Raw genomic sequence first — 27514 nt, 5'->3', positions numbered from 1 at the left:
CAAATGAGGCAGTGTACATAAATACTTATTATTGCTTAGATTAGCATCCTACATATGTTTGAAACACTTGCTGTAGGCAGATAATTTTGCATATAAATTGATAACTTTCTTATCCTTTTCATTACATATTAAAGTTCTTTCCCATTTTCTATCTAATAGTGGCCTCTGCAAAATGCTTTTAAATTCTAATTACACTTGAGAGAAGAAAAATCATCTCATTTAAGATCAATTTGCAATTTCAAATCAGTCCCCTCTGAAAGATTTCAATTAGGTGAAAAATGCAGCTTTAAAACTTGATCATGTAACATGTAGCATGCAACATAACTTGGTGTTCTTAAATGCATCTCTCTCATGGGATAATTAAGGATAGAAAGAGACTTGTTAGCAGTTAAGTGAAAAAATAGAACGGACCTTATGTGCATCAGTTGGGTAATCATCCCCACCCAATGCTGATCTTTGGATTTACACTCAACATGACTCTCCTCTCTGACACTGCCTCCAGGAGTCTCTTATCACCTTATGCCAGTACTATTGCAGTAGAATTTGGGTTGGTCTCCTTTCCTTAAGACTCTCCCCACTCAAGGCCATTTTCCATTTTTGCTGTCATTCTTGATTTTCTTTTAGCAAAGGCCTGACCGTATCAACCCCTTCCCCAAATAAATAAATTCCAGTAGCTCTATTTTGTTTTCAAGGTAAAATACAAAATCCTTTTTTGGGCATTCAAAGCCCTTCGTAACTTTGTCCTCTTTCCTTCTTTCCCGTCTTTTTATACCTTACAGGCACATAATCCAATGTCCAGTGATGTTGGCTGTTCCTCAAACAAGACACATTCCATGTCTCAGCTCTGGTCATTTTCACTAACTGACCAATCTATGCCTAAAATGCTCTCCCTCTTCATCTCCTCTTCCTGTCTTCCCTGCTTCCTGCAAGTCCCAGCTAAAATATCATCATCTATATTTCTGTCCCAGTTCCTTTAAAAAAAAAAAAAACTCTTACCTACTGACTTAGAATTGATACTGAGCATCAGTTCCAAGGCAGAGGAATGGTAAAGACTAGGTAACAGGTTCAGTGACTTTTTGAACAAATTTGAACCCCAGAGATCTCCTGTCTCCAGCTACCTAGCTGCCCCCTAATTACCTCTTCATTCTAGCACCTTCCATCTGTTGATTATTACCAATTCATGTATTTAGCTTGTTTATACAAAACTGGCTGCAGGTTGCCTCTCATGGTAGACTACAAGCTCCTTGAGAGCAGATGCTGTCTTTTGCTTCTTTTTGTATCCCCAGTGCTTAGCATGATGCCTATCATATAATAGGCACTTAATAAGTGTTTACAGACTGTCTGATTGACAAAAGCTAAAGAGATTCAGTGCTTCACTTGAAATCACAGCATGTGAATGGTTCACTACTCTCTTCTTCTGGTGCTAAAAAAACCAACACACACAATCAATCTGTTAGCACAGATTTCTAATGGATTTGGTTTCAGCTTCTTAATTACAGAGAATTGAATAAAGTCCTGCTTCCAATAAGTCTGGAAAAAAAGGTACCAAAGTAAATAATTTAGCTCAATACTTCCTTAAACTGGCTCTTTCTTCCAGAAGAACATAAGCCCACTTTATCGATTGCTTTCATACATTCTCTTCTTTCTTGTCTGCCTTATCACCTTGAAAGATTGAAGACAGTGTTGGTTCCAACATCACGTAGGAGAAATAAAGCCATTGGAGTTGTAGCTAGACTATTTCATGTGAAAAAAAAAAAAAGACCCTCCACCTTGTGTGAACTAGAAACTTAGTCTGAGTCAGCAGTGGATTAAGGAAGGAAGGAAGGGAAGGAGGGAGGGAGAAAGGAAAGGAAAGGAAAGGAAAGGAAAGGAAAGGAAAGGAAAGATTTTAGGAGAGAGAGAGAGAAAAAGAGAGACAGACAGACAGACACAGACTGAGGAGAGAGAGACAGACAGACAGATACCAGACCTGGGTGATCTCAGGTTCAAGTTATTATTTCTCATACATGTGAACAACTTGACCATGATGAATGCTTTCAGCTTTCAGTGACTCCAGGAATTTTTATATACCATAAATTGAAGATAATTAATCATATTCATTAATTTAAATTATATGATATTACATTATAATTATATTAGTAATAGATTAAATATATCTTACTAATCTATATCAGAAAAGGGAATTTCTTTATGTAAGTTATGGGCAGCTAGTGCCACGGTGGACTAAAATAGGGAAGATTGTGTTACCCTGAGCAAGTCACTTACTCCTATTTGCTTTAGTTTCCTCTTCTATAAAATGAGCTAGAGAAGGAAATGGCAAATCACTACAGTATCTCTGCCAAGAAAACCCTCCGTGGGGTCCCAAAGAGTCAACTGAAAAATGACACAATTTGCAAGTTCCTCTATTGATTAACATTGCCATTCTAGATCGTTCCATATCTATCCATCTGTCTACCTAGCTAGCTAGCAAGCACAAGGGAAATATGGTGCTCCATCCATTTTCTACCTTTGTCAGATCACATTTAGAATATTTCATTTATTTATGAACAGCACATTTTAGAGAGAACATTGATATATTGAAAGGACAATGAGGGAACTTCGTTGCGTTGATGTATATAAGAATTGGCTCAGCTGTTCTAAGAAAAAAGGTGACTTGGAGAAAACATAATAGTCATCTTCAAGTATTCCCAGAGCCCTTCCATTTGAGAGGGATTTAGCCTTGTTGTGCTTGGCCAAGAGGACAAAACTAGAAGCAGTGGAAGTTCTAAATGGGCAGATTTAAACTTGATACGAGGGCAAATTTCCTGACCAGTTAAACAGATCCAAAGCAAAGCTGCCTCAGGAAGGAGTGAGTTTGCTATCACTGGGAGGCTTTCACACAAGCTGATGACCAATTATCAGGCATGTCAGGGGCATGCTAGAACCAGCTTGTAGCAGTGCTTAAAAACTGATTGTTAAATTTCTGATGTGAGCATGTATACCCTGGGAATCAGCAGAGGACTTGATTTATTCTTTTGTTAATTTTCTAAACTTGACTATGGATAAAATGTTAAATATACAGATTAAACTTTAAAATGTGTCTGTCCATACATTCTTTTTTTTTCTGGAGAGTTGGTTGTTAAATATTCCAACATACCTTGTGGCAGAGGGAATTCTTGTTGGAATACAAGGTGAACTTGTGGCTTTTGAGTGCTCTTCCAATTCAGATATACTCTGATTGCTTATGGATTGAAAGGAGGTCCTGGGTTCAGATTTGGCCTCAGAGAATTCCTGGCTGGCAAATCACTTAACCCCAATTGCCTAGCCCTTACCATTTTTCTTGATACTGAGTATAGATTTTAAGACAGAAGGAAAGGGTTTTTTGAAAAGTTTGTCATAGAGGTTCAACTTTGTGTGTGAAATAAAACTGAGTGTTTTGGTTTTTTTTTAAAGTTGAACACTGAAGGGGAAAAATAGAATCTGCATTTAAATCTATTGGGGACACTTTGTCAATTTAACCCATTTTTCTAAATAAAATAAGATAAAGTAAAAGCCCAGTTTATATATATATATATAATTAATATAAAATTAGCACTTTATTGAGCTGGATTCATTGGGATAAAAGCTAGCCCACCAACATGAGGAAGAGCCTTTAATCCATTCTGACTAAAAGGTTCATTCCCTCCCTTCGCTGTCTTGGGGAGTGGTAGTGTTATAATTGCTTTGTCCCTCCAAACATGTGGCTTGTCCACAGTGCCCAGGGATGAGCTTGTTATTTCAAGGTCAAAACAACCTGTTTTCTTAGCTGTGCATAACAAACTCCATCACTGACAGTGCAGTGTTTGTAAGAAGGTGGATAAAGATCTCAGGGAGACAGTTTTATCCCCCAGAGGCAGGAGATGGCTTTTGATCTAGTCTCTCACTCCAGGACTTCAGCTTTGTAATTTGGCGGCTACTTCAAGAGCTGTTTCCATCCCCAGATTTTGCATGGAAGCATTTTACAAGTGCTACATAGAGTTAGCAAAGACAACACAGATGAGAGATGCTTAAGAATGTCTTGCTGGAATTTCTTTGTTAATTATAGAATGGGTTTTTTGGGGGGGGAGCATTAAAAAGAGAAAAAGAGGGGCAACTAGGTGGCTTAGCGGATAGAGCACCAGGCATAGAGTCAAGAAGACCTGGGTTCAAATTTTGCCTGAGACACTGTTTGCCATGTGACCCTGGACAAGTCATTTACCTCTCATTGTCTAGCCCTTACCTCTCTTCTGCCTTGGAACCAATATTTGTATCAATTCTAAGATAGAAGGTAAGTATTAAAAAAAAAAAAAAGATGCAATAGACTGAAAGTGACTCTCCTTGAGAAAATTCTTATACCTGTTCCAGCTTTTGCTGCTACAAAGCCGCCATCTTGGCTACACCCACTGAAGGTGGCTCTCTCTTTTTCTATTTCTGAAGGCCTTCTCCACTATTTTCTGCTCATCCAAATCTCTTTAATGACGGCTTCCTGACTAGCCCAATAACATTCCTTCTCCCTTTACCAGATGTCTTTGACCACACAACTTAGCACTTATGGAAGTCAATGACTGCTTTGGGTTTTTATTATTCATATCAATTATTTTATTAGCATGGGAGAAATCCAATTGTGGGAACCAGTCATATGTTTCTTTTTAAAGTAATATTCTTATTATCATATTAAAATAAATATAAATATTAGTTCCAAGGCAGAAGAGCTAGACAATTGTGGTTAAATGACTTGCCCAGGGTCACACAACTAGGAAGTGTCTGAGGGTATATTTGTACCCCCAATTCTGAGGCTGGTACTCTATCCAATGTGCCACCCAGCTGCCCTCTGGTACCAAGAGTCGAAGCCAAAAAAACCTTCATCCTTTGACTCTCAGCATTTTGCTAAGGAGCCTCTTCAAACTTTAATAAGCTTTTTCTGAGAGGATGGAAATGGTAGGACCTATAGGGACTTACACTTCCCTGTCTTTGAGTTCCCAGAGTCACCACCACACCTTGATAACACACCAGAACTGGAATTTATCATAACATTTTATGATTTGGAGCTATGAGGGACCTTGGTAGGCATCTAGTTCTACCCTTTTGGTATGAGCAAACCAAGACTTAAGGAAGTTATAGGATGTGACCTATAAGTAGAAAGTAACTCAATATTTGAACCTGCTTCCCTCTTGATTCATGAATTACAAGAATATGTTGACTTGAATTTGTAGGTGGAGTTTCTTCCTCTATGGATCAGTGAAATCATAGGACCAGTCCCTATCCCTCTCCTTAGTTGAGGGAAGAGATTCAGCCAACATATCCTTTATCAGTCTTTGAGAGCAAAAGGAAAATGGAGGACATTTATTGCATTTCAGATAATCTAGAGTCTCACGCTACATTCAAATATTTTTCAAATTAGCACAATTCTTCCTACTTAATTAGATTACTTATACCCATCTAAGTAAACCTTCCAGATAGACAACTGCAGGTACAATTTGGGTAGTGTGTGGGTTGGTTTGTTTTTTAACATATCTTAAAAATGTAGAACATACATTACTCTTTCCAGTAACCATGACCAATGAAAGAAGACAAATTGGACATAGCATCTAAGAATGTCTCTGCAAAACCTTGACTCTTCCCTTCTATTAAATTTCCCAGGGAAACCCCAATGTGTGTTTTCTCTCACTTATGTTTTGGTCAGAGGGTTTCTGCTCTGTCATAGGAAGAGCTTTCAGCTACCCCTCATTCTTCCTTAAGCAATGGCTGTTTCAGGGTTTCTTTGTTTTTCCCCCTTTACACAGCCAGATGTGTTAAATGTTCTCTTGGTTCTGAAGTTTGAGATTACTCAGTGAAGACTCTTGATCATTCTGTTTTTTAAAAGGGCAAAAAAAAAAATTCCTGGTGCCTGCATGTGTTGAGAGAGAGAGATTGGCAATCACACTGATTATAGTTTGGGGTCATAAAGCAGCTTCTTTGATCAAGTGACAAGCAGATGGTGGTGGTGATAAACTCTCTGAAATGGTTTGCTCTGGTGTTCACAGAATTTCTGTGAAATGAGTGGAAAGATGCCTAAACTATTGGATTTGAACATCTGAAACAGGGAACCTCAGTTTCCCCCACACACCCCTTGCCCACAAGGTTATCTTTTTCAAAAAGCTGACACGGTACTTTGTCTAATACCTTCCTTACAACAACTCTATAACAAGAATTTCTTTTAGTCAATTAATCAGTGAACATTTTATTAAAAGCCTACTATTCCAGGTACTATGCTGTCACTTTTATAGAAAGAGAGCCCCAAGGGAAATCAAATAATTTACTTTTCCAAGGGAATAGATCACTTCTGTGACAAAGCCACATTTAGAACCCAAATTTTTACATTCCAAGAGTCTTGCTTGAAGTTGAATGAGGAAAAAACAAAACATAATTTAGAAAGCAGCTAGGTGGCCTTTTTTTTTTAATTTATCTTCCTTTTTGACCCTTGATGATAATAGGGTGCTGAAGGGACATTTGTTACTTTTTTCCCTATCAGGATTAAGCATCTAATCAACTTTCAGATATATTTTCTTTCTTGGCTTCTTTTGACTGCTGTGTTTATATTTCACCATTTTTATTCAGCTCTGATCTTTTCATAAGAAATTCTTGGAAAGTACTTGAAGGTCCACTTTTTCCCCTAATAGATTTTGCTCAGTCTTGCAGGATTAAGTTGTTCTTGGTTTTCATTTTTTTATCTTTTGCCTTTTAGAGTACTGTATTCCAGGATTTCCTCCCTTTTAAAATAATTGCAGCCTAATCTTATAGAATCCTGAATGAGGTACCTTTTTGATAAATGGTTTTCTGGGAGTCAGATTATTCTTAGATCTCTCTCTCTTTTTTTTCCTGGTTAATTTTTTAAAATAATAGAAGCCTTGTAATTTCTCCTTTGTTTCCCAGTCTTTGGATTTTGTTTCAATATTTCGAGTTGTCTCTATTCCGATTTTCAGGGAGTTTCTTGTACAAAGTTTTCCATTTTTTATTCTAAGATTTTTCATCTCCTTCTAGTTCTTTCTGCCTCAAACCTTCACTCTTACTTTACCTACAATTTCATTTAAAACTTTTTTAAACTTCATTTCTTACATTTTTGTAGTCCTTATGGATTAGTGATTTTTTTCCTTCCTCTGGAGCTCTGGAATTAAACCCTTCTGGGATTATGTCTTGGACATCTCTGGATCCAAAATATTTCTTCATAATATTCATTGTCATCTTTAATTTACTGTTATCTCCACCCCATATTCCTGATTTGGGTCGTATTCCAAAAGTAGGTAGGTTCAGCTCTGCCCCTTCCAGAGACCAGGTCGTTGGGTCCCATTTGATCTTGACCTCTATTTTCTATTTTTCTGATGCTGGCATCTCCTTCCCCTGGTATGTTTGTGCTCGGAGCACTTGCAGATTTTAACCTTTCTTGGAACATTCAGGTTCTGAGTGCTATGGTCTTCAAAGCCCTCTGGACTTCCCCAATCAAAGGGCTATAACCTTCTAGTACCCTTCAGCTCTGAGAGATTTCTTACCTCTCTTCAGTTTTCTTATCTGCAATCAGGTACCCTGCACTATAGGCTAGGTGTTCCTGGAGTGCTTTCTGTTCTAAGCTTTATAGGTGTGTTCATCTCTTCTCATGCTGGTTTTTCTGTGTAGGATTCCTTTCCCAGTGCCCACAGGCTACTGACTATTTTTCTTCCGTAGTCTTGAGCCTGGACAAAGGTACTTACACTAATTTTTCTTTGGATTTCTTGAATGTTATTTGATCCGGTGCTCTTCTTAGAGCCTTGCTGCTGTATGTGTATAAAAGCTGGCCTTTTCTCCAACCACTTAGGTATCCATTTTAACCAAAGTCCCAAATTATGGTTCTAAGGAAGCTAGGGATTCTAGAAGAGAAGGAGGCAGAGTATCACCTTGCATAGATTGGGCATTTCATTATGTATCTGCACTTCTAGCTTAAAATCATAATAATCAAGTCAAGGGAAGACTCTTTGAGCATTGTTTCTCTGCTACTCTCATTAGTGTTTTCAGACTCATTTTATCCAAATGTCTCTTGAAGTCAGTAATGAGGAAAGGAGGAGTTTTCCATTATGAAGATATTTCATTTTTGGAAATTGTAGCTCTGTCACGGGCCAAAAAAAGTCGGTGGTTGTTAGTTACAGTATCACATTTTCCAAAACACACATCATTTATTGTTACCCATATCTCTGAGCAATTTTGTATAGCACATTTTGTTCTCCTACTTTGGGGAAAGAAAAATTGCTAAAAGCTTAACCTTCACTTTTAATCAATGTCAGACCACCTTAAAAATTAGAAAATCATGAAGATGGGAAGTCAGTTCATTCTCCCCATGTAGTAGAGGTATCTCTAAGCTATTGGTTAGAGCAAGTTCTGAACCGCAAAGGGTAAGCTGAAGGCACATGTAAGTTTTGTGAATGGATCCATGAAGTGGAATCCCATTCTGAAGGCAGCCTTATTGTTCATGAATTATTTGGAAAGAGGAAAAAAAGAAGCTATTTTTAGAAGCAGCATCCCCATAATTCTGAAGCTGTGTATTTGACAAACTAGAAATACATGCACTAAATAAAAATTACCAGATGTCTCTGTATATTGCCAACTGGCAAGACATGTGGTGGATTAGAAGCCGAGAAGAAATGATGCTCATTTCTTGCCTGTTCTGGCTCAGGGTTGACTGAGGTGAGGTCTTGATTTCAAAATTTAAAAAAAAATCCAGATTATATTTGGTTGTTCAGAAATATTACAAAAGAAATATTACAAAAGTGGCAATCACTTGATTTTTTTCTTCCTTGTGACCTATGATTGCATCTTGCAAAATATTCATTTGTTTTTTGTTCACTCATTTCAACCATGTCCCACTCTTTGTGATCCCTTTTGGGGTTTTCTTGACAAAGAAATAGAGTGACTTGCCATTTCTTCCTCCATCTCATTTTATTGTAGAGGAACTTGAAGTGAACAGGGTTCATGTCTGAAGAGAGGTTTGATCTTGGGAAAATGAATCTTGTTGACTTCAAGCTGGCACTCTTTCATTTTGCCACTTTGCTGTTCTGAAAAATATAAATAGTAGTGGAATAGTATTTTTTGTAGTGGTAGTATTTAATAGTAGTAGAAAAATGGCTGTATTTGGTGAGGGGGTTATATTGATTATCCTTATCCTTGTGCTATGTTTAAAAAAAAAAAAAAGATTGGTAATTGACCTGGATACCGAAGCCTGAATTGAATGTAGTCAATATTGGATACCATGAGAGACCGATGACTTCCCCCTCATATATTCCACTCACGTTAAAACATCTTCTCACTTTTCCTGAACTTGCTCATTCTGTTTCGTTTTTAGAAATTCGAGCCCAGCTGATAGAGCAGCAGAAATGTCTGGAACAACAGACCGAGATGCGGGTACAGCTCCTGCAGGACCTGCAAGATTTCTTCCGCAAAAAAGCTGAAATCGAGACTGAGTACTCCCGCAACCTGGAGAAACTGGCAGAGAGATTCATGGCCAAAACGAGAAGCACAAAAGATCACCAGCAGTATAAGTAAGAGTCTCTCCAAAAGCCTTCCAAATAGGACCTGTTTGCCTACCAACCTACTCTCACTTTGCTTTTTCTGCCTGTACATAGCTGTTGAACAGACAAAATATTGTCGATGATGAAAGAATAAAAAAATGCTATTTTTTGTGACAAAAATTATCCCTTTATTAAAACTTTGGGTTTTTTTTAAAGCAGGCCAAACTTTGCACAACTGAATTGTGTAGTTACATTGGGAATAATAGAGATATAACTCTGTGTGTATTTGTGTGTGCATCCACCTGTAAACAGGGATATGATGAACCCTTTAGTCATGTCTCCAGAAGTAACTGGTGGCAAATTAACACTTTGATAGGATTTTTACAAGCGTTGCTGTACATTCCTTTAAGTGTTGCTGTACAAAGTATTTTACAAACATCATGATCTCATTTTGTTCTCATGACACATTTGTGAGGAGGGTCAGTTCTCTAAGGGTTATTATTCCCTATTTTACAAATAAGGAAACTGAGGCTCCCCAAAGTTCAATGATTTGCCTATAGTCAGAAAACATGCTTCAAAGGTGATATTCAAACTTAGGTCTCTTTTGACTTCATGCTCATATTGTTGTTTAAGTCAAATATATTTTCCTTTTGTAGATTTTCTATTGTTTGCCTCAGTTTGCCCCTCCTTCATTTTCATTTTCATTTTCATTTTCATTGAGATACTCTTGTGACAATGGGGCAACTAGATGGCACAGTGGATAGACTTCCAGAAGACTTATCTTTGTAAGTTTAAATCTGGCCTCAGACATTTACTATCTGGGGGAAAATCCATTTAACTGTTTGCCTCAGTTTCCTTATCTGTAAAATGAGCTGGAGAAGAAAATGGCAAGCCATTCCAGGATCTTTGCCAAGAAAACCCCTGATGAGATCACAAAGAGTTGGATTTGACTCAAAAGCAACTGAACAATAGAGTTTAATTCAAATTCAGTAATTTCAAATTCAAATTCAAGTAACATCTGAGAGCCTAGCACTGAATTTTCATTCATTCACTCAGACCTGTGGCAAATCTGTGATCTCATCAGGGCAGCATGGGCATTCTCTTCATCTGTGTAGATTGTAACTCTTCCACACCTTCTCATCCTGTGCTACTTTTCTCCTTCAGAGGAGATCTAGCCAATGGGATGGGTTAGCGGACCTTAGCAAAGTACTCAGTTTAGCCATCTGTTGTCCTTGGTCTTGTTACATGGTGGCTCACCTCCTTTGTTCCATTTAAAAAGGATTTCCTGACCTTCTTACTCTGTATTTAGCACTGGGCAACATGGGAAGAGGTAGACCTTGTGATCCTGAAACTAGTTGGCATAGTAGATAGGACACAGAGCTTAGAATCAGAAATGACCCAGGTTCAATGTGACTCATACATCAATTAAGCATGTGACTCCAAAAAATAGTTTCAAGACCTTTCTCAGATTCAGTTTGCTCATCTTGTGATTGGGTACATTGGACACCTTTGTTGTCTCCCTAGCATTTTATGATCCTCCTAGGTTCAAATCTGATCTCAGACACATCCTAGCTGTGTGACTCTGGGCAAGTCACTTAATTCCCATTGCCTAGCCCTTACCTGCTCTTCTGTACATATTGATTCTAAGTATTGCATTGTTTCTAAGTATTGATTCTAAGACAGAAGGTAAGAGGTTTTGTTTTTTTTAAAGGATTTTATGTTCCAATGAGAAATCTCAGAATTATAAGAAGGATTGTCCCTACTAGATCAACCCTTCGAGGTGAGATAGATGAGAGCCAATAGTGCCCATCCTCACAGTTTTCCTCCCATATTCTTTGTCAGTAATTACCTGCCTTGCCAAGGAGCTGTGGTAGCATTTCTTGGCCCTATTACATATTTGTGGTCGTATTTTGTGTTAAAGTTACTTGTTGGATCCCAGGATTAATGTATATACTTTTATTTTCTCCTATTGAATTGTAAACTGTCAGCAGGGAGCCAACATAATAATCTAGACAGTGTACATCGCACTGTTGCTATCAACCACCTCTTAGATGATAGACAGATGATAAGATTCTCTGAGTGTCAATTTTGTCCTTTTTCAAATCAATTTAATATTACCTGTAGTACCTACCTGCCTCATAGATTTATTATGAGGATAAAGTCAACAGATGCCAGTTAAATGTTTTGTATATCTAAAATGATATATTCATTCTGACTATTGTTATTAAGCTGCTTATGGGCAGAGACCATGTCTGAATTACTTTTGTGACTCGGCATAGTGTTTGGAAAGCTGGCACCTGGTAAATGTTTATTCAATCTAAATTTCACTTAAGTTGATCATAAGAAAGGTTTTTAACAGAGTCAGTGATAAGCTTTCCTTACTCCTAGGAACCCTTGTGATTCTTGCTAAAATATTCTTAAAAGCCAGAAAGCAGTTGGAAATTTTTTTTTCTAACTCTGGATTCTTAACTGCCCAATAATTGGCTACAGGAAATGGCTTCTGAGTTCTTACAAAAAGGGACCAAAAGCAGGAATAAACATGAAATTGTTTATGAACAGTCAATAGAAATAACTATATCATGCTTAGAGAGAGCCTCAGAAATTCTATTAATTTAGGTTGTGCTTACTTTTTTCATGAGTTTTCATGAACAAAGAATCCATTACTTAGTAGCCACCCTTAAGTAGCTAGGTTTTTTGATGGGATATGTCCAATAGATTCCCATGATCATGCTTGATCTTTCCATTGTGATGGAACTCATAAATGCTTATATTTAATTGAAATAATCTTAGATTATTTCATTAGATCCTTCTATTTATAAATGATTCTGCTCTGATTACATTAAGCCTTAGGATATTGCTGAATCTCCTCAACTAATGGATGAATGGAAAAATATTTTATTCAGCTTTTTTTTGTATCAAGCATGGTGCTAAGGGCAAGAAATCAAACACAATCTCTGCCATGGAAGACCCTTATAATCTGCTGGAGGTAGGAGCAATAATACTTAGGGGAGTGGTGACCAATAAGGGCTATTGTGGTTCCGAAAGTTACAAGGATGGTAAATGGATCTATAGGGGAATAAACAGACACAATTTGACTAGAAACAGTGAAATCAGTGATTATTCAAAAGAGATTAGTGGAATAATCTATAGAGGGAAAAATAAATGGCTGGCAACACCTGCTGTTCAGACAATGAATTATAATTAGATAGCCAATCTATTGTATTAGTATACTTGACAGTTAAAATGTGAAGGTACTCTAATACATGTTTCCTAGATGAGTTTTCCACTGCTTTCTCAATACAGTTCATGGCTCCTCCAGATATCTGCTAGGAATTCATCTAAGGCTTGGCACCCAAAAGTAAGGGCAAGTGCAGATCTCTCTTATTGACTTTAGAGGGGGAAATGGACAATGCCAAAATCTTTGTCTCCTCATCTCTAAAAAGGAAGGGGTTTGGACTACATAACCAAGACTCATATTTTCTAAAAATGCTTTGCATGTATTATTTTATTTAATCCTCACTGTGCAAACCAGGGAGATGCTGCTAATCAACAGTTTTTGCTATAGTGATGTAGATCCAGAGAATTGTCTAAGTTGAAGAGAGATTTCCTATGGATGGTGGGGTCCTCCAGATGCTTCTGTTTGCAGAGAATATGGTACTGATTGCATCTAGCTCTAGAACCTTTAAGAGCCTTCTGGAAAAAATTCATAAGCACTCAACAGAGTTTGGCGCAACCATTCATATAAGAGAGACCAAATGGATGAAGAATATCTTTTGCCCAGATTTTAACATAGGTTTGTTTGAATAAACAACTTGTAGATTTTACTCATTAGTATGTATGTCTAGAATAGACAATGCAAGTGGACAATGATTTTGGTTCTTGAGTTAATTAGAAAAAGAAGAAAAGCAAATTATACTGTCTTCAGGAAATTGCAAAGCTTTTTTAATGACCAAAGCTCCCCCTGCTCTCAAAGTTTCATATTTTTAATACTAGCATTCTACCATTGTCTTGTGATCATGTCTCTGTGATCATGAGAGATTGAATATAGCAGTTTCCAGAGATTTGAAAAGAAGGAATGTATGGTGACCATGAGAAGCCTCCAACTTAGAAATCACTAAAGACCTTCAAAATATAAGAGGAAAAGATGACAAGTGGTTGGTGGGAGTGAATGAAGACAGGTAAATAGCCAGTATGCACCACAGGAAAGACCTCACACATGTCCCATGGATCCCTTGTGGCAAACATTTGGGAAGACATAGCCAAGAGTCACACAGGGTCAACTGGTATGGTGGAGTTGCCGTCTGTGTTATTGAAGGGAGCAACCAAGTCAATAAGATCAGAGAGTCCTTTGAATATTGAGACTTAAGATCTTTGTGGCAACCTTGTGAAATGAGTGCAAATATAATTACCCTCATGTTACAGATAAGTAAAATGAGATTCAGAGTAGTTAGGAGACTTGCCCAAGGTCATATAGCTGATGATTGTTGGGAATTGTGACAGAAACAAAACTCCTCTGATTTCTATCTTCTTCCTATAATTTTTTAAAGAGCATTAGCCCTGGGGGAGGGGAGGAATCAACTTGTGAATTATTTAGAGAATAAAGATTCAAGAATATCAGTGAACTGAAATGGCAAGAGTAAAGGCATGGAGGTGAGAGATTACAAGGCATGTTCAGAGAAAAATAAATTGAATGGTTTGACAAGCAGAGGGACTATTGGTCTATAAGGTCTGTACAGCTCTGAATTTATCATCTTATGATCTTCTGTAATGTTAAATGAAATTATCCTAGACTGTATGTTCTATGATGGCAAGGACCATATTTTATCTTATTTTTTTGTTTCTTACCAACCACCTAACACCATTCTCTGTACGAGGTTGAAATTTAATAGATGTTTATTGAATTGAATGAGAGGTAAGTGTCATTGTGGGGGGCCTTGAATTCTTTTTTTTTTAAACCCTTAACTTCTGTGTATTGGTTCCTAGGTGGAAGAGTGGTAAAGGTGGGCAATGGGGGTCAAGTGACTTGCCCAGGGTCACACAGCTGGGAAGTGTCTGAGGCTGGATTTGAACCTAGGACCTCCCGTCTCTAGGCCTGACTTTCAATCCACTGAGCTACCCAGCTGACCCCGGGCCTTGAATTCTAAAGTAAGGAGTTGGAACTTTATTATGTAGACAACAGGGAGTCATTGACAATTTTTGCATAGAGGAACCAAGTAAATAAGCAGCCTCTATGAAGTTTTCTTTCTTCCAGAATAAAGGGTGGAGCATGTAAAGGAAGATGGAGAGAAACTGGTGGCAAGAAGTTAAAAGGAGATTGTTGCAATAATGAGGTATAGAGTAAAGTGAACCTAAACTAAGATGGTGGCAGTGGCAATGAGAAAGACAGCATACATACAGTGAATATTAGCTCTCCTAGAGGCGAGAAAGAATTTGCTGGGTTTTGTTTTGTGTGGGGTTTTTTGTCCCTCACCCCCCCCAAACCTTGATTGTCCTGCTGGCAAGTCATCATTTTTAGGATAGTGGATGATTTCCAGATTGGGAAGAGAAGTTCTAAACCAGAATTGAGCTGACCCCACCCTTCATACGTTCATCATTCATTCATTTGTCCATTCAACTCTCATCTGACCGTATCCTTTTAGCTGGGCAGATGGGATTGTTTGAAAAACAGATGCCACAGAACCTTCCTTCTGTTCTCCATCTGATTAGCGAACATTCTCCTCACTCATTCAAGAAATGCTTATTGAACATCAACTCTCTGAATATCACTCTGCTAGGTGCTGTCATGGAAGTTCTTGAAAAATATAGAGGACTGTTACCTGAGGTAGTCCTTGAAGTTGCTGGGAATATCCTTTTTTCCAACAACAAGAATTACTTTCCTGCCACCTGGCTCCTGCGCAGCCGACATTACCAAGTAGTGTGCGTGCATGTGTGTGTGTGTGTGTGTGTGTGTGTGTGTGTGTGTGTGTGTGAGAGAGAGAGAGAGAGAGAGAGAGAGAGAGAGAGAGAGAGAGAGAGAGAGAGAGAGATGGTGGGGTGTAGGTGGAGGGAAACTCAGGAGGAGACAGAGAAAAAAAGAGGGACAAAGGCTACCAAAGGCTGACACCCAATAAAAGTTTTTAATAATTTCAAGATGATGATTTCAATTTTTTTTTGACAAAAAAGTAACTAGTCACCAGATGTAAGACATCTGCAGTTGTAAGGGTCCACCTTAAATAAAAAGTTATATATATTTTTATAAACTAAATCTCTCTTCTTGAACCATGCTGGTTCTGCAGTCTGTAAATCTGTTCCTATTAAGGAAACTAGGAGTGATGGGAGAGTTTAATAAAGAAACATAGCATTTTCCTTATTAACTTAAGGCCTGCCTATATGTCCTACATGAAAGACAAGAAGAAAGATTTATTATTTATTATTAATGAATAACTCTCAAGCATTCTTTATCTTTCCTAGAATTTGTCATTAACCTGCAGATTAGACAAGAGAAGAGACTGTCAATTTTGACATGTTTTATTTTAATTACATTTAAAAAGTTAGGAGTTTCCAGAGGTCTGTAGTAATAATTCCTTCCTGTTGGAATTTTCCTCCAAAAGATAGTTGGCATTGACAGAACTCATTTATTTTCTTTTTAATTAAGTTTTTTTTAAAAAAATAAACAAAAATCTTGTGTTCTTTTTCTCTCATCTGTCCCCTGCCCTTATTTGGGGGGAAAGAAAAAAGAGAAAAACAAAGTCCATGAAGCAAATAATGCATATTCAAGTAAAACAAATTCCCACCTTGGACACATCCAAAAATATGTATGTCGACAGAGTGTACCATAGATCGATGAAATAGAATTTTGATTTTCTGGGATGTTAAATTGTGAACAGTGTAGCCGAGTAGGCAGAAAGCTCTGATTTCATCAGCCGTCCTTTCCTGACTATATTATAATTCATGGACCATCAATGACCATGAGTGATAGCCTTCTAAGCCTGAGTCATACACAGAGTTTGTGGGTATTGCTCTTCAAGTTTAGGGGCTGTTACGTGGTTTTACAGAGTTCTTTGCTAGTGCCTCACAATAGCAGGAAGGGTACGACTGACTTCTTGAAAGTGATGTCAGCAAAACATGAACTCTGCCTTATCCTACCAAGATGGAAGGTGTTCAAGTAGGGGCCCACAGATGGCCTGTATTTGTCATCTCAGGACCTACTTGGCTAATTTGTATAAGATTCATCACTAGATTGGCCACCCAGCTTTGAAATTTTCAGCCAGAGGTCATGATCTTGCTTTATTATCAGTTTCTCCTTATTACCTTTACTCACTCCATAGGGAACTTGTGATAGGCATTAGAGGATGATGTATCTCCATTGATGAATTCATAGATCTTTGAGGTAGTTTTTCAAATATAATATCAAAAGACTCATATTTTGAAATTATATCATAATCATAATACTATTCTTTAAAAACAAAGTCTCTAAAAGTTCTACCATTTAAATTATGCTCAACTTATAACTTTGTTGGGGGGTTGGGAAATCAATATTTAAGAAAACAAGATGGACTTTTGAATTTAAATAGACTATGTTACAGGTCTATAAGCTAACAGCCTTCTTGTTCTCATTTGGGCTGTCAAGTTAAGTCAACAAGTAATTAAGTGCTTCCAGTGTGCCAGTCACTGGGCTAAGAACTAGGAATAGAAATATAAACAGAAGGAGAATCCCTGCCCTCAAGGAGTTTATATTCCAACACGGAAATGACACATAAAAGGAAGGCTGAAATTGGGTAGGGAAAGACCAGAACCTTTTGTTTCCATTGAACTCCTGAAGGTATCTACATCCCCATGTGTGATATGAATGATCCCATGCCTGGTAAAGAAAATCCCAGAGAGTCATGGTTGGCTTGGGCAATGGCGGTTCTGAGAGTAGCTAGCCAATCAGAGGAAGGTGCCATGGGGGTGGAGTGTATTTCTAGTGTGAGAAGACCAAGGAGAGAGAAAACTTCAAAGCTAAGGATGCTTCTGTGGCATGATAGAAAAAGTTCAAAGAGTCCAGATACTATATTTGATCCTTTAGTGTTCTCACTTTGGGGGCCTTCTTGGGTGAATGAAGAGATTTACCACATGAATCTCCATCCCACTGGAAGCATACCTAGCCAGATCTTTTCTGACATGCAGTGAGCCGAATTTTCCTAGCAGATTTTGAACAGTGGCAAACCACATTCTTTCTGTGAGGCAGGAGTTTATCGATTTAAATATAAACATAAATTGCTGTCCTTCAATGAGATGTTTCAAACCAAGAACTTCCCTGAACTCTATGGACGTGAGGGGTCTCAGGGCACTTTTCTAAATTGTGTGGGTTTTTACCAGATATTCTTGGTCTGAATTTTCTCCCTCCAAGCTTGGGGATCAGTTGGCCACGTGCCTTCCACCACACAGAAGAGTGGATTGCTGGGGATGGTGTGCCTTTCAGAATTCAGGTGCAACCTATATTGTGCTCCTTTAGTTGGCTTTCCTTTGCTGGAACTGATTGACGTGTACTCTGGGTACTATTTATAATACTGCAATTTCTTTGAATCCACAGGAAAGACCAGAACCTTTTGTCTCCAGTGAACTGCTGGTATTTACTCCTAAACCAAGTAAGAAGAGAAAGCAAGGACCATGCCACATTAAGTGACATCTATCTGAACAACGTCATCATGCGGTTCATGCAGATAAGCGAGGATTCTACCAGAATGTTTAAAAAGGTAACAACAACATCATTCTTGCCACGTTGTGCCCCCCTGGAACATGTATTTTAAGCAGTTGGGCACAAAAGTTAGACTCCTGCAGTACTCAAGGAACCAGTACCATTAAGTGTTTTCTTTCTCCTTTGCAATATGTGTAGGAGCAGGCATCTGATTTTAAATGAGAAACCCTGGTGGGATGTTCTTGGTTAATCACAACCCTGCCCAAAGGAAGGGACTCTCTGCAGCTGGGAATGTTCAAACTTGGGAAAGACAACTTTGGGTTCAAGGAGAAGTTCAGAATAAAGGAAGAACCATATCTGCAGCTTTAGCTACCTGAAAAATGCCAGGGAAGACTCAGGCCCCCACCCTGAGGACCTTCTCCCTTCATCCAGAGGGCTTCATGCCTCCAAAACACATTGGAAAAGAAGCCAGACTAACAAAGTTCTTATTGCACAGCTCGTTTCGTTGTGTGGATATTTTCATTTTTAGCAATGAATAAGTTGGCTCTCTTCCCACGTACAGAGTGCAGCTCCTGCCTAGTAACAAAGCCGGCCTCTGTTTTTTGATGTTTACATGACCTAGAATTTTTTCCAGCTGTGGAGTGTCATGATGGTTGTTCAGTGCAGATGCTCTTACCTACTCTTCTCCAATTAATCATGAAGTCTTAGAAAAAGAAAAAAAAATACATATTAACAACATATTTATAATTGAAAATTTTTAAACGACAAAAGCTTGGTGGTAACAGGAGGCCAGCTGGGAAATTTCCTCCTGATGTTTGGTGTGGCCACCTTAGCTTTGACTTCTGTCCTGTAAATGGAATTTGATAAACCCTAATGGTCTTTTGCTTTTTCTCTACTGGGGAAAAATGCTTCTAGTTAAAGGGGAAAGAAAGGGGATAACAGGGTGGCTTAGTGGAGAGAGAGTGAAGCCTGGTGATGGGAGATCTTGGATTTAAATCTGGCCTCAAATACTTCCTAACTGTGTGACCCTGGGCAAGTCACTTAACCCCCATTGACTAGACTGTGCACTCTTCTATCTTGGAACCAATATTTAATATTAATTCTAAGACAGAAGGGAAGGGTTTTGGGGGTTGATTTTTTTTTTTAAGGAAAACAAGAAGTCTGTCTAGAAACAATTCCAAAAGGGAAAAGATAAGTCATATCTTAAGTTATGGGAATTTTTTAAAGAAATGATTCTATATATAAGGGACTTCTCTACTAGCAGCAATGCAAGGATCCAGAGCAAGGCTGAGGGACTTATGAGAAAGAAAACTAGCCACATTCAGAGGAAGAACTGTGGGAGGAGAAACACAAAGGAAAAACAACTGCTTGAACACATGGGTGTTGGGGATATTATTGCGGATGTAGACACTAAACAATAACTCTAGTCCAACTATCAATAATATGGAATTAGGTCTTGATCAATGATACATGAAAAACCCAGTGGAATTGCGCGTTGGCTAAGGGGGAATAGGGGGGCTTGGGGAGAGGGAAAGAACATGAAATATGTAACTATGAGAAAATATTCAAAATAAAAATAAAAAATAAAAGAAATGATTCTATAAATGAAATTGGAGAGAACCACTGACCTACTGGTTAGCAATGGTACTAGTTGATATTTATGTAGTCCTTCAAGCTTTCCAGAGAACTTTTTACGTACCAGCCAAGCTGGCATGATTTTAGATCAAGCATATCTGTAGAGTGGGGGTTCTTAGCCTTTTTTGTATCATGGACCACTTTGGCAGGCTGCTGAAGTCCATGCACCCCTTCTCACAATAATGTTTTGATATAATTGAAAGAAATGCCAAATTTCAGGTAGTGATAAAAGATCTATCGAGCACCTTATATGTGTTAGACCAGGGGTCAGCAACCTCTTTGGCCGTGAGAGCCATAAACGCCACATTTTTTAAAATGTAATTTTGTGAGAGCTCACAGTGCACTCCTGTAACAGAGCCTGAAAAAAAATTGACTTTATGGCTCCTGCAGAAAGAGCCATATCTGGCCCTCAAAAGAGCCAGATATGGCTCAAGAGCCATACATTGCTGACCCCTGTGTTAGACAAATTGGTGCTTCTCATGGGAGTTTCCAGAAAAGGCAAAAGATGGTCCCTGCAGATTAGTGAAAATGAAGGTATTTTTCCCCTCATCCAACTCCATGAACTCCATAAATACATCCACTGATCCCCATGGGAGGAGTCTATGCACCCCAGATTAAAACCCCTTGCTTTAGAGTAAGAAGAACACATCCCAGATACTCTACTGCACAATATTTTCAGCCAACCAGCCAAATCTGGAAAAATCTAAGCTGAAATAATAATAGCCAAAATTTATGTGGTGATTTTTAAGGCTTACAAAATACTTTCCATGTTATCTCTTTTCATCCTAACATCCATGCAAGGAAGATATTACAGGTTTAACTATCCCCATTTTACAAATGGAAAAAACGGAGACTCAGAGAGATTCTAGGAGTTTCCCAGGTGCACACAGCTGGTAAGCATCAGAAGGAGGATTCCAACACCGTATCCACTACCCTGTAATGGCTCTCCATTTGTAATTTTGTCCTTTATCTCATTAGTTATTTCTCTGAGCTTTGTGTGCTCACCATTCTAAGATTAAGGATCTCAATATGAACCTACTGGAAAAGCTGTACTATCCTTTGTATCCTGTGTGTTATTGTAGACTTGGAGACATTAACTTGATGTAAGAAAGTGTTCCATGGAAGCTTTAGTATGTATTGCCATCATTGATAAAAATTTTTTTAAAAAAAGACACTGAACAGCACAATGTAATGCAGAAAACTCTAAGAGACCCCTATGATTGCTTACCTTCCCATGACTATCTTCCTATAATCTCTTCTGTCTCACATGTCTCCATCTTGTCCACAAGGACATCCATTTTCTTTCTTTCTTTTTTAATGCTTACCTTCTGTCTTGGTATGATTTCTAAGAGAGAAGATTGGTAACAGCTAAGCAACTGGGATAAAGTGACTTACCCAGGGTCACATAGCTAGGAATCTGTGGTCAGATTTGAACCCAAATCCTTCCACTCCATGCATAGTGCTCTATCCACTGTGCTACCTAGCTGCTCCTCCAAAAGGATATTCTAAGAGACATTATGAAATGATTTTCTGCATCCTAAGAGTCTATATGACTTTGACATTCTCCTGAGCCACCTATTTATTCAACTTACAAGAGTTAGATAGGTGGTTCAGTTCAAATCTGCCCTCAAACCCATCCTAGCTATGTGACTACCCTCATTTGCCTAGCCCTTACCTTACTGGTCTTCTGCCTTGATATGAAATGAAGTTAATTTAATATAACCTGTTTTTTTGTTGTTTTTTTTTTTTAGGAAATCTATGCTGGTTCTTTAAAAAGAAATCCATATTTTTTATTGTGGTCACAAACTTTTTATAGAATGATTTCTAGAATTTTGGTAGAGATTGGCAGTAAGCTTGCCTACTGTGTGGTTTACAGAATCTGCTTTTCCCCCCCCTCTCTTTTTTAAAAAATAGGGATATATGCCTATCCAATATTCTCGCATTTCTTTTTTGTTCATGATTTATTTTTTCAGATTACCAGTGCTCTCATGATCTTATCTACCAAGCTTTTTTTAATACCTAGAGTATATTTTATTTGAGACTGGAAATGTGAAACTACTTGGTATTCTTTATCTCCTTACATATATTGGTATATAATTCCATTTTTAAATTGTTTTGCCCTTTACAATTTGGAAATTTCCTTGATGAAAAAGATGGAAAGAAAATGAGAGTTGAATAGGTCTTCTCATTCTTTTTCACTTTTCTTCCCAAAGCAATGGCTGTCTTTTCTTGTTTTTATTTATGCTCTAAAATTGGACTAAAAAAACAAACGTACCTTTTTTTTTTAGTCATTAGCATTCATCACAAAACTTGTGTTATTCTGGATTTTCACCTTCCTTAAACTCTTTTTACAAGTGAATGCTACTGTTTCTTATTTCTCTCTCTTACTTTCTATTTCTTATATGTCTGTTTAAATTATTTTGTCAGAGAGCTACATTGATTTCTTAAGATTCCTCTCCTTTTTCTTCATCCAGATCATTCTTACTTGTATAATCAGAATTTCATTTAAAAACTCCATTTCCTTCCTGAGCTGAATTCCCTTTGATAGTTTCTAGCCATAGATAATAGTTATTCATCATTTGATTAACTTTTATGCCTTCAACCTTCTAAAAGTATTTGAGACAGCTTATAGATGAAACATAATAGCCTCCTAACTAGTCTCCCTTACTCAAGTTCCTTCCCCCACTCCAATCTATTATTCTCTATATCTAGCAAGTGATTTTCCTAAAACTCAGAATAAGCCCATGTTACCCACCCTACCCCACCTAATAAACTTTATTGGATCTGATTATCCCCAAGATCAAGTATAGATACCTCTTGTGTATGAAAACTCTTCACAATCAATTCCCCTCCATGTGTCTTTTTCGTTGTTTAGTCATTTCAGTACTATCTGACTCTGTGACCCTATTTGGGGTTTTCTTAGCAAAGATTCTATAGTAGTTGGCCATCTTCTTCTCCAGTTCATTTTACACATGAAGAAACTGAGGCAGAGTTAAGTGACTTGCCCAGTGTCACGCAGCTGGTGTCTGAGATTAGATTTGAACTCGGGCCTCCCTGACTCCAGGCCCTTCTAATTTCATTAAATATCCCTCTGGTTTAGACCAAATTCCTCTCCTGACATTGGCTGTCCCCTATGACTTGAAAGCTCTTCCTCTTCCCTTGTGTCTCAAATGAATGAATTCTTTAGTTTTCTTTAGAAATTTCAATCAGGTACCATCATCTTCCTCAAACATTTCATTACTTCATCCCTCTCAAATTACTTTGGATCTGTTTTGCCTATACCTATGCATATAATTAGAATATGAAGTCCTTTCAAGCCGGGACCATTTCAATTTTTGTCTTTGTATACTTGACACCTAGCACTTAATAGGGACTTGAGAAAAATAAGGGCAACCTGAAAAAAACTAAGTATATCCAAGAACTGAATTAGGCAGAAACTTTGGAGATTTTGTGACAGCTTAAACAAAAAAACTCAGCCAGTCAATCAACATTTAAGTGCCAGGCATTATGCTAAGAACTGGGGATGCAAAAGGAGCAAAAGATAATCCCTTCTCTAATTCATTCACAGACAGATATTTTTCCTGGTACTTTACTTATGCCATTATGACCATTGTGGATCCTTTATTAGGAGACAGTGAGTAAAATAGTGGCCAGTGTCTAACTACGTTTTTTTTTAAAAGATGCTGTGACCCTGCTGAAATGAGTAATTCTGGTACTGACCTTGTGTGAAGGAAGAGAGGATAACATGAAATCATAATCCAGCGAAAGCATTTCTGTGGAGCGCTGAGATAATAAATAAGACCCAGGCACTTTGCTTGTCAATGACCTAACTTCCTATACAGCTAGACCTTGAAGAATCTGGACGAATGGGTAGTTAGTTATACCTATTAGACTATCTCTCTCAATTATCAGAAACCCTTGGCAGGTGCTAAAATACAGTCATTTCATGGTTGAGCTATCTAACAAATACTCACGTCTTGGAAGGAAGGAGGATGTTGTTATTCTTTTGAGAAAGCCAAAGAACTTGACTTTGTGTTCCTGCTCAGGAAGGAAGGGCAAACCAGCTCAGCTCAGAGAATAGACACATCAACTTTCTAAAGAAAGAGTTAATATATTCCACCAAAAAAATACTGTATCAGTGTCTTCTTAAGAACTGGTCCCAGAGGCAGCTAAGTAGCTCAGATTTTAGAGAATCATGCCTGGAGACAAGAGATCTTGGGTTCAAAACTGACCTCAGACACTTCCCAGTTGGGTGACCCTGAGTAAGTCATTTAACCCCAGTTGCCTAACCCTAACTGCTCTTCTGCCTTGGAACCAATACTCAGAATTGATTCTAAGATGGAAGGTAAAGGTTTTTTTTTGGGGGGGGGAGGGAGGAAGGAAGAAGAACTGTATACACCATCACCATCCCCACTACTATTATTACCACCATGATAAGGCAAAAGAGCTCATTTGAGCCTGGAAAAAAAAAAAAAACAACAGGCATTATCAATTCATTACATCACCCATATTGCTCCTATGGAATGCTGGATTTTATAAGGACCAATCGATAGGCTTGCCATTCATTCATTCAGTAAATACTTAAAATGTTAGAGACCCTATAGAGAATACAGAGAAGAGTGAAGCAAAGATGTTCACCTTTAGGGAGTTTAGTAATATCCCAGAGGAGATAAGACATGAGCACAATCATGTTAGATTATGTCAAGCATCTTGGAAACTTTAAAACATATGAATGTAACTTATTATTATAACTATATATGTAAGTATAATTATAGTTATAGGAACTTATAGTGATTTGTGGATAGTCTTATCTCCCCTACTAATTACTAGAGTATTACAGGAATATCATACACCATACAGAGGACACTCATCTTCATGTAGGGTATAGTCAGAAAGGCTAGGATTCATATGAGACTTCATTTATTTATTAATGTAATTAATTAATTAATTAATTAATGTATGACAAGTCCTTTTACCTCGCTTTACCTCAGTTTCCTCATCTATAAAATGAAGGAGTTGAACTCATCGAAGGTCCCTTCTAGCTCTTAACATCTATGAACCCATGATCTGGGTTCTATTCTAGGGTCTAGTTGTATGACACTGTTCCAGAGACTTAACCTCTTGGGGCCCCCAGATAATTCACCCATACTTAAGTCAAAGAGTAGGGGCTGAGCTAGACCAGTAAAGGAAGCTTACACTGAGGAAGTCATAGATCTTGTCCCATGTGATGGACTGACTGTATTTATGCCTGTTGTCTGAAGGCCAGTATCAGCAAAGATTGAAAGTGTATAGATTCTGTATTCAATGTCGATTTTGTTTGTAACATAAATCTGTGTAATATATGAATGAATCGAATGAATGAGTTGAATGGACGAGTTGTATGGATGAAAAAGTGTTTAAGTACTGAGAAAATGGGACTGATGAATTTGTGCAACTCCGTCACATGAATCCTCACAGCATCCCTAGGAGATAGTTGCTGTTATTTTGCTCATTTTGCATATGAGGAAACTGAGTCACAGAGATTTAGTGACTTGCCCAAGGACACATGGTTAGTAAGTGTCTGAAGCTATTTGAACTCAGGTCATCTTGACTCTAGGCTCAGTGACCTGTCATCTGCACCATCTTGTGCCTCTATTCTGTAATATAGTTATATCATAGTTTTTCTAAAATATATTCATTAACAGCAGAACGAATGAAGTTCTATGGGACCTCATAGGATGGAAAAACTCCTTCTGACAGGCATGGTTTTGGAATGATTGGAAAGGATTTCGTGGCAAGAGTAGCATTTGAAATGATTATTGAATGATGTGGATTAGAAATGGAGAGATGGAACCCAGGGGGAGGAAATGGTGTCAAATAAAGCAATTGTCTATCCTGTCTCTAGCCCCATATGCACCCTGACTTATTGACTTATTTAAACTTATATTTGATTCTGGTTTTAGAATTTATAACCCTGCAGATCTGACTGTCCTTTTCAGTATTGCTGCCACTCGATTAGTCACCAGGATAATTAATATCTTCATTTATGCTCTTTATGGCTGTATCATTTGTTGCTCTCAGATAATAACAGGCAATTTTTCTTTTTTCTTGGCATCTGAACAAGCGCTGGTCAATTCTTTTTCTGGGTTGCCCAGGGAAAAGTCTATACTTCCTGCTATTTAGGAGATATGGAATCTGTTCAGGAATTGACTTTCATTTTGCCAGAGGTCTTTGATGACACTGGAAGAGACTGGAAGTAACTTTCTGTTACTCTGCCTCACTTAAATCCTATTCACAAGAAAGTAAAGATGTCACTTCCTGAAGTTTCTGGTTCCTCTTCGAAATGAAGGATGAACATCTATGTCCCCCACCTGCCTTGGGCACCCTTACTGTAAGCTGGATGTCCCAGGAACATTGGCACCAACCTTGGCAAGGTAGTATTGAAAAGAACGCTGGTTGTTGGAGGTACAAGAGACCTGTGTATTCCTTGGTGTCACTGACAGCTGAGTCCAAAGACTCCTAATAGGATCTAGCATAATCTTGGTTTTTGTTTCTTACAAAGGAGATGAGGTAATTGTGTGTGTGTTCTAGGGGAATGATAGAAATTCCTATATTTACATATTTTCTTCCAATTTTCACTTCCAGTTGCCTTGGTAGATAACTTTTCAGTGGCTTTTAAAAAATTATAACAGCTTCTTCACCAAACCCAAAAGATATCATAGGCAAAGGGAAATAAAAGGGATTTGGGGAATTAGGGAACCAGTATTAAATGCTTTTTACAAATATTTATCACATTGGATCCTCACAATGACCCTGTAAGGTAGGTACTATTATTATCCCCATTTTACAGTTGAGAAACTGAGGCAAATAGAAGTTAAGTGACTTCTCCAGGGTCACAAAGTAAGTATCTGAGGCTGAATTTAAACTCATGTCTTCTGACTCCCCAGTGTAATTTTTTTTTAAATATCCTTACTTTCTTAGTAATAACTCTAAGATAGAAGGACTACAGGTAGGCATCAGAGTTAAGTGACTGCCCATTGTCTCATAACTAGAAGTGTCTGCAGCCAGATTGGAACCCAGTCCTTTCGACTCTAGATCTGGTGCTCTGTCCACTGTGATACCTAGCTACCACCCCACCCCATCCTCATCCCCAACTGCTTCTCAAAGTCTAACTTCATTCTACTTGCTGTGTGTTGGCTAATAAATAAAGGAGAAGTATCTCCCGAAAGACATTGTGGGTAGAATGCAATGTAATCCATAGACTTAAGAATTAGGGAAATCTTTACTCTTTCTTACTTATTTTAGTCCCCAGATCTCACTATTTCAAATATGTGTGTGGTCAGCAATGTTAAGACTCAAAAGAAATTAAAGCGGAAAATGATCACTTTCTAATGTGGTCTGTGATGTCCTTCTTTAAGGAGGAGAAGAGTGGTTGAAGGCTCATGAGTCAGTACGCCCAGAACCCTGGTTGGAGTTCCACTTGTAATCACATCTCTAAGCTTACCCCCAAGACTGCAGTTTACCATTTTAAGGTTAAGGTATGGTAATAAATGAGTTTTACTAAATATTCTCCCATCTGGTTTGGTGGGAAGGGAGGGAGAAGGGGAGAAGGGAGACAGAGACAGACAGAGAGACTTGGACAAACAGAAACAAAAAAGACAGAGAGATTGTGTGTGTGTGTGTGTGTGTGTGTGAGAGAGAGAGAGAGAGAGAGAGAGAGAGAGAGAGAGAG

The 27514-nt window shown here is 38.1% G+C and overlaps 1 protein-coding gene across 2 annotated transcripts in view; it reads left to right on the top strand.

Moving 5' to 3' along the window:
• SRGAP1 (SLIT-ROBO Rho GTPase activating protein 1) overlaps positions 1-27514 on the top strand; it is a 354516-nt gene that overhangs the window by 146755 nt on the left and 180247 nt on the right. For both annotated transcript variants that reach the window (XM_044678455.1, XM_044678454.1), the window contains exons 2-3: positions 9344-9539; positions 18064-18226. In XM_044678455.1, the coding sequence (XP_044534390.1) occupies positions 9344-9539; positions 18064-18226 (359 nt within the window). The remainder of the gene's footprint in view (positions 1-9343; positions 9540-18063; positions 18227-27514) is intronic.

This window comes from Gracilinanus agilis, chromosome 5, assembly GCF_016433145.1.
Source record: "Gracilinanus agilis isolate LMUSP501 chromosome 5, AgileGrace, whole genome shotgun sequence".
Taxonomy (NCBI): Eukaryota; Metazoa; Chordata; class Mammalia; order Didelphimorphia; family Didelphidae; genus Gracilinanus; species Gracilinanus agilis.
This window is presented reverse-complemented; position numbering and strand designations above follow the sequence as displayed.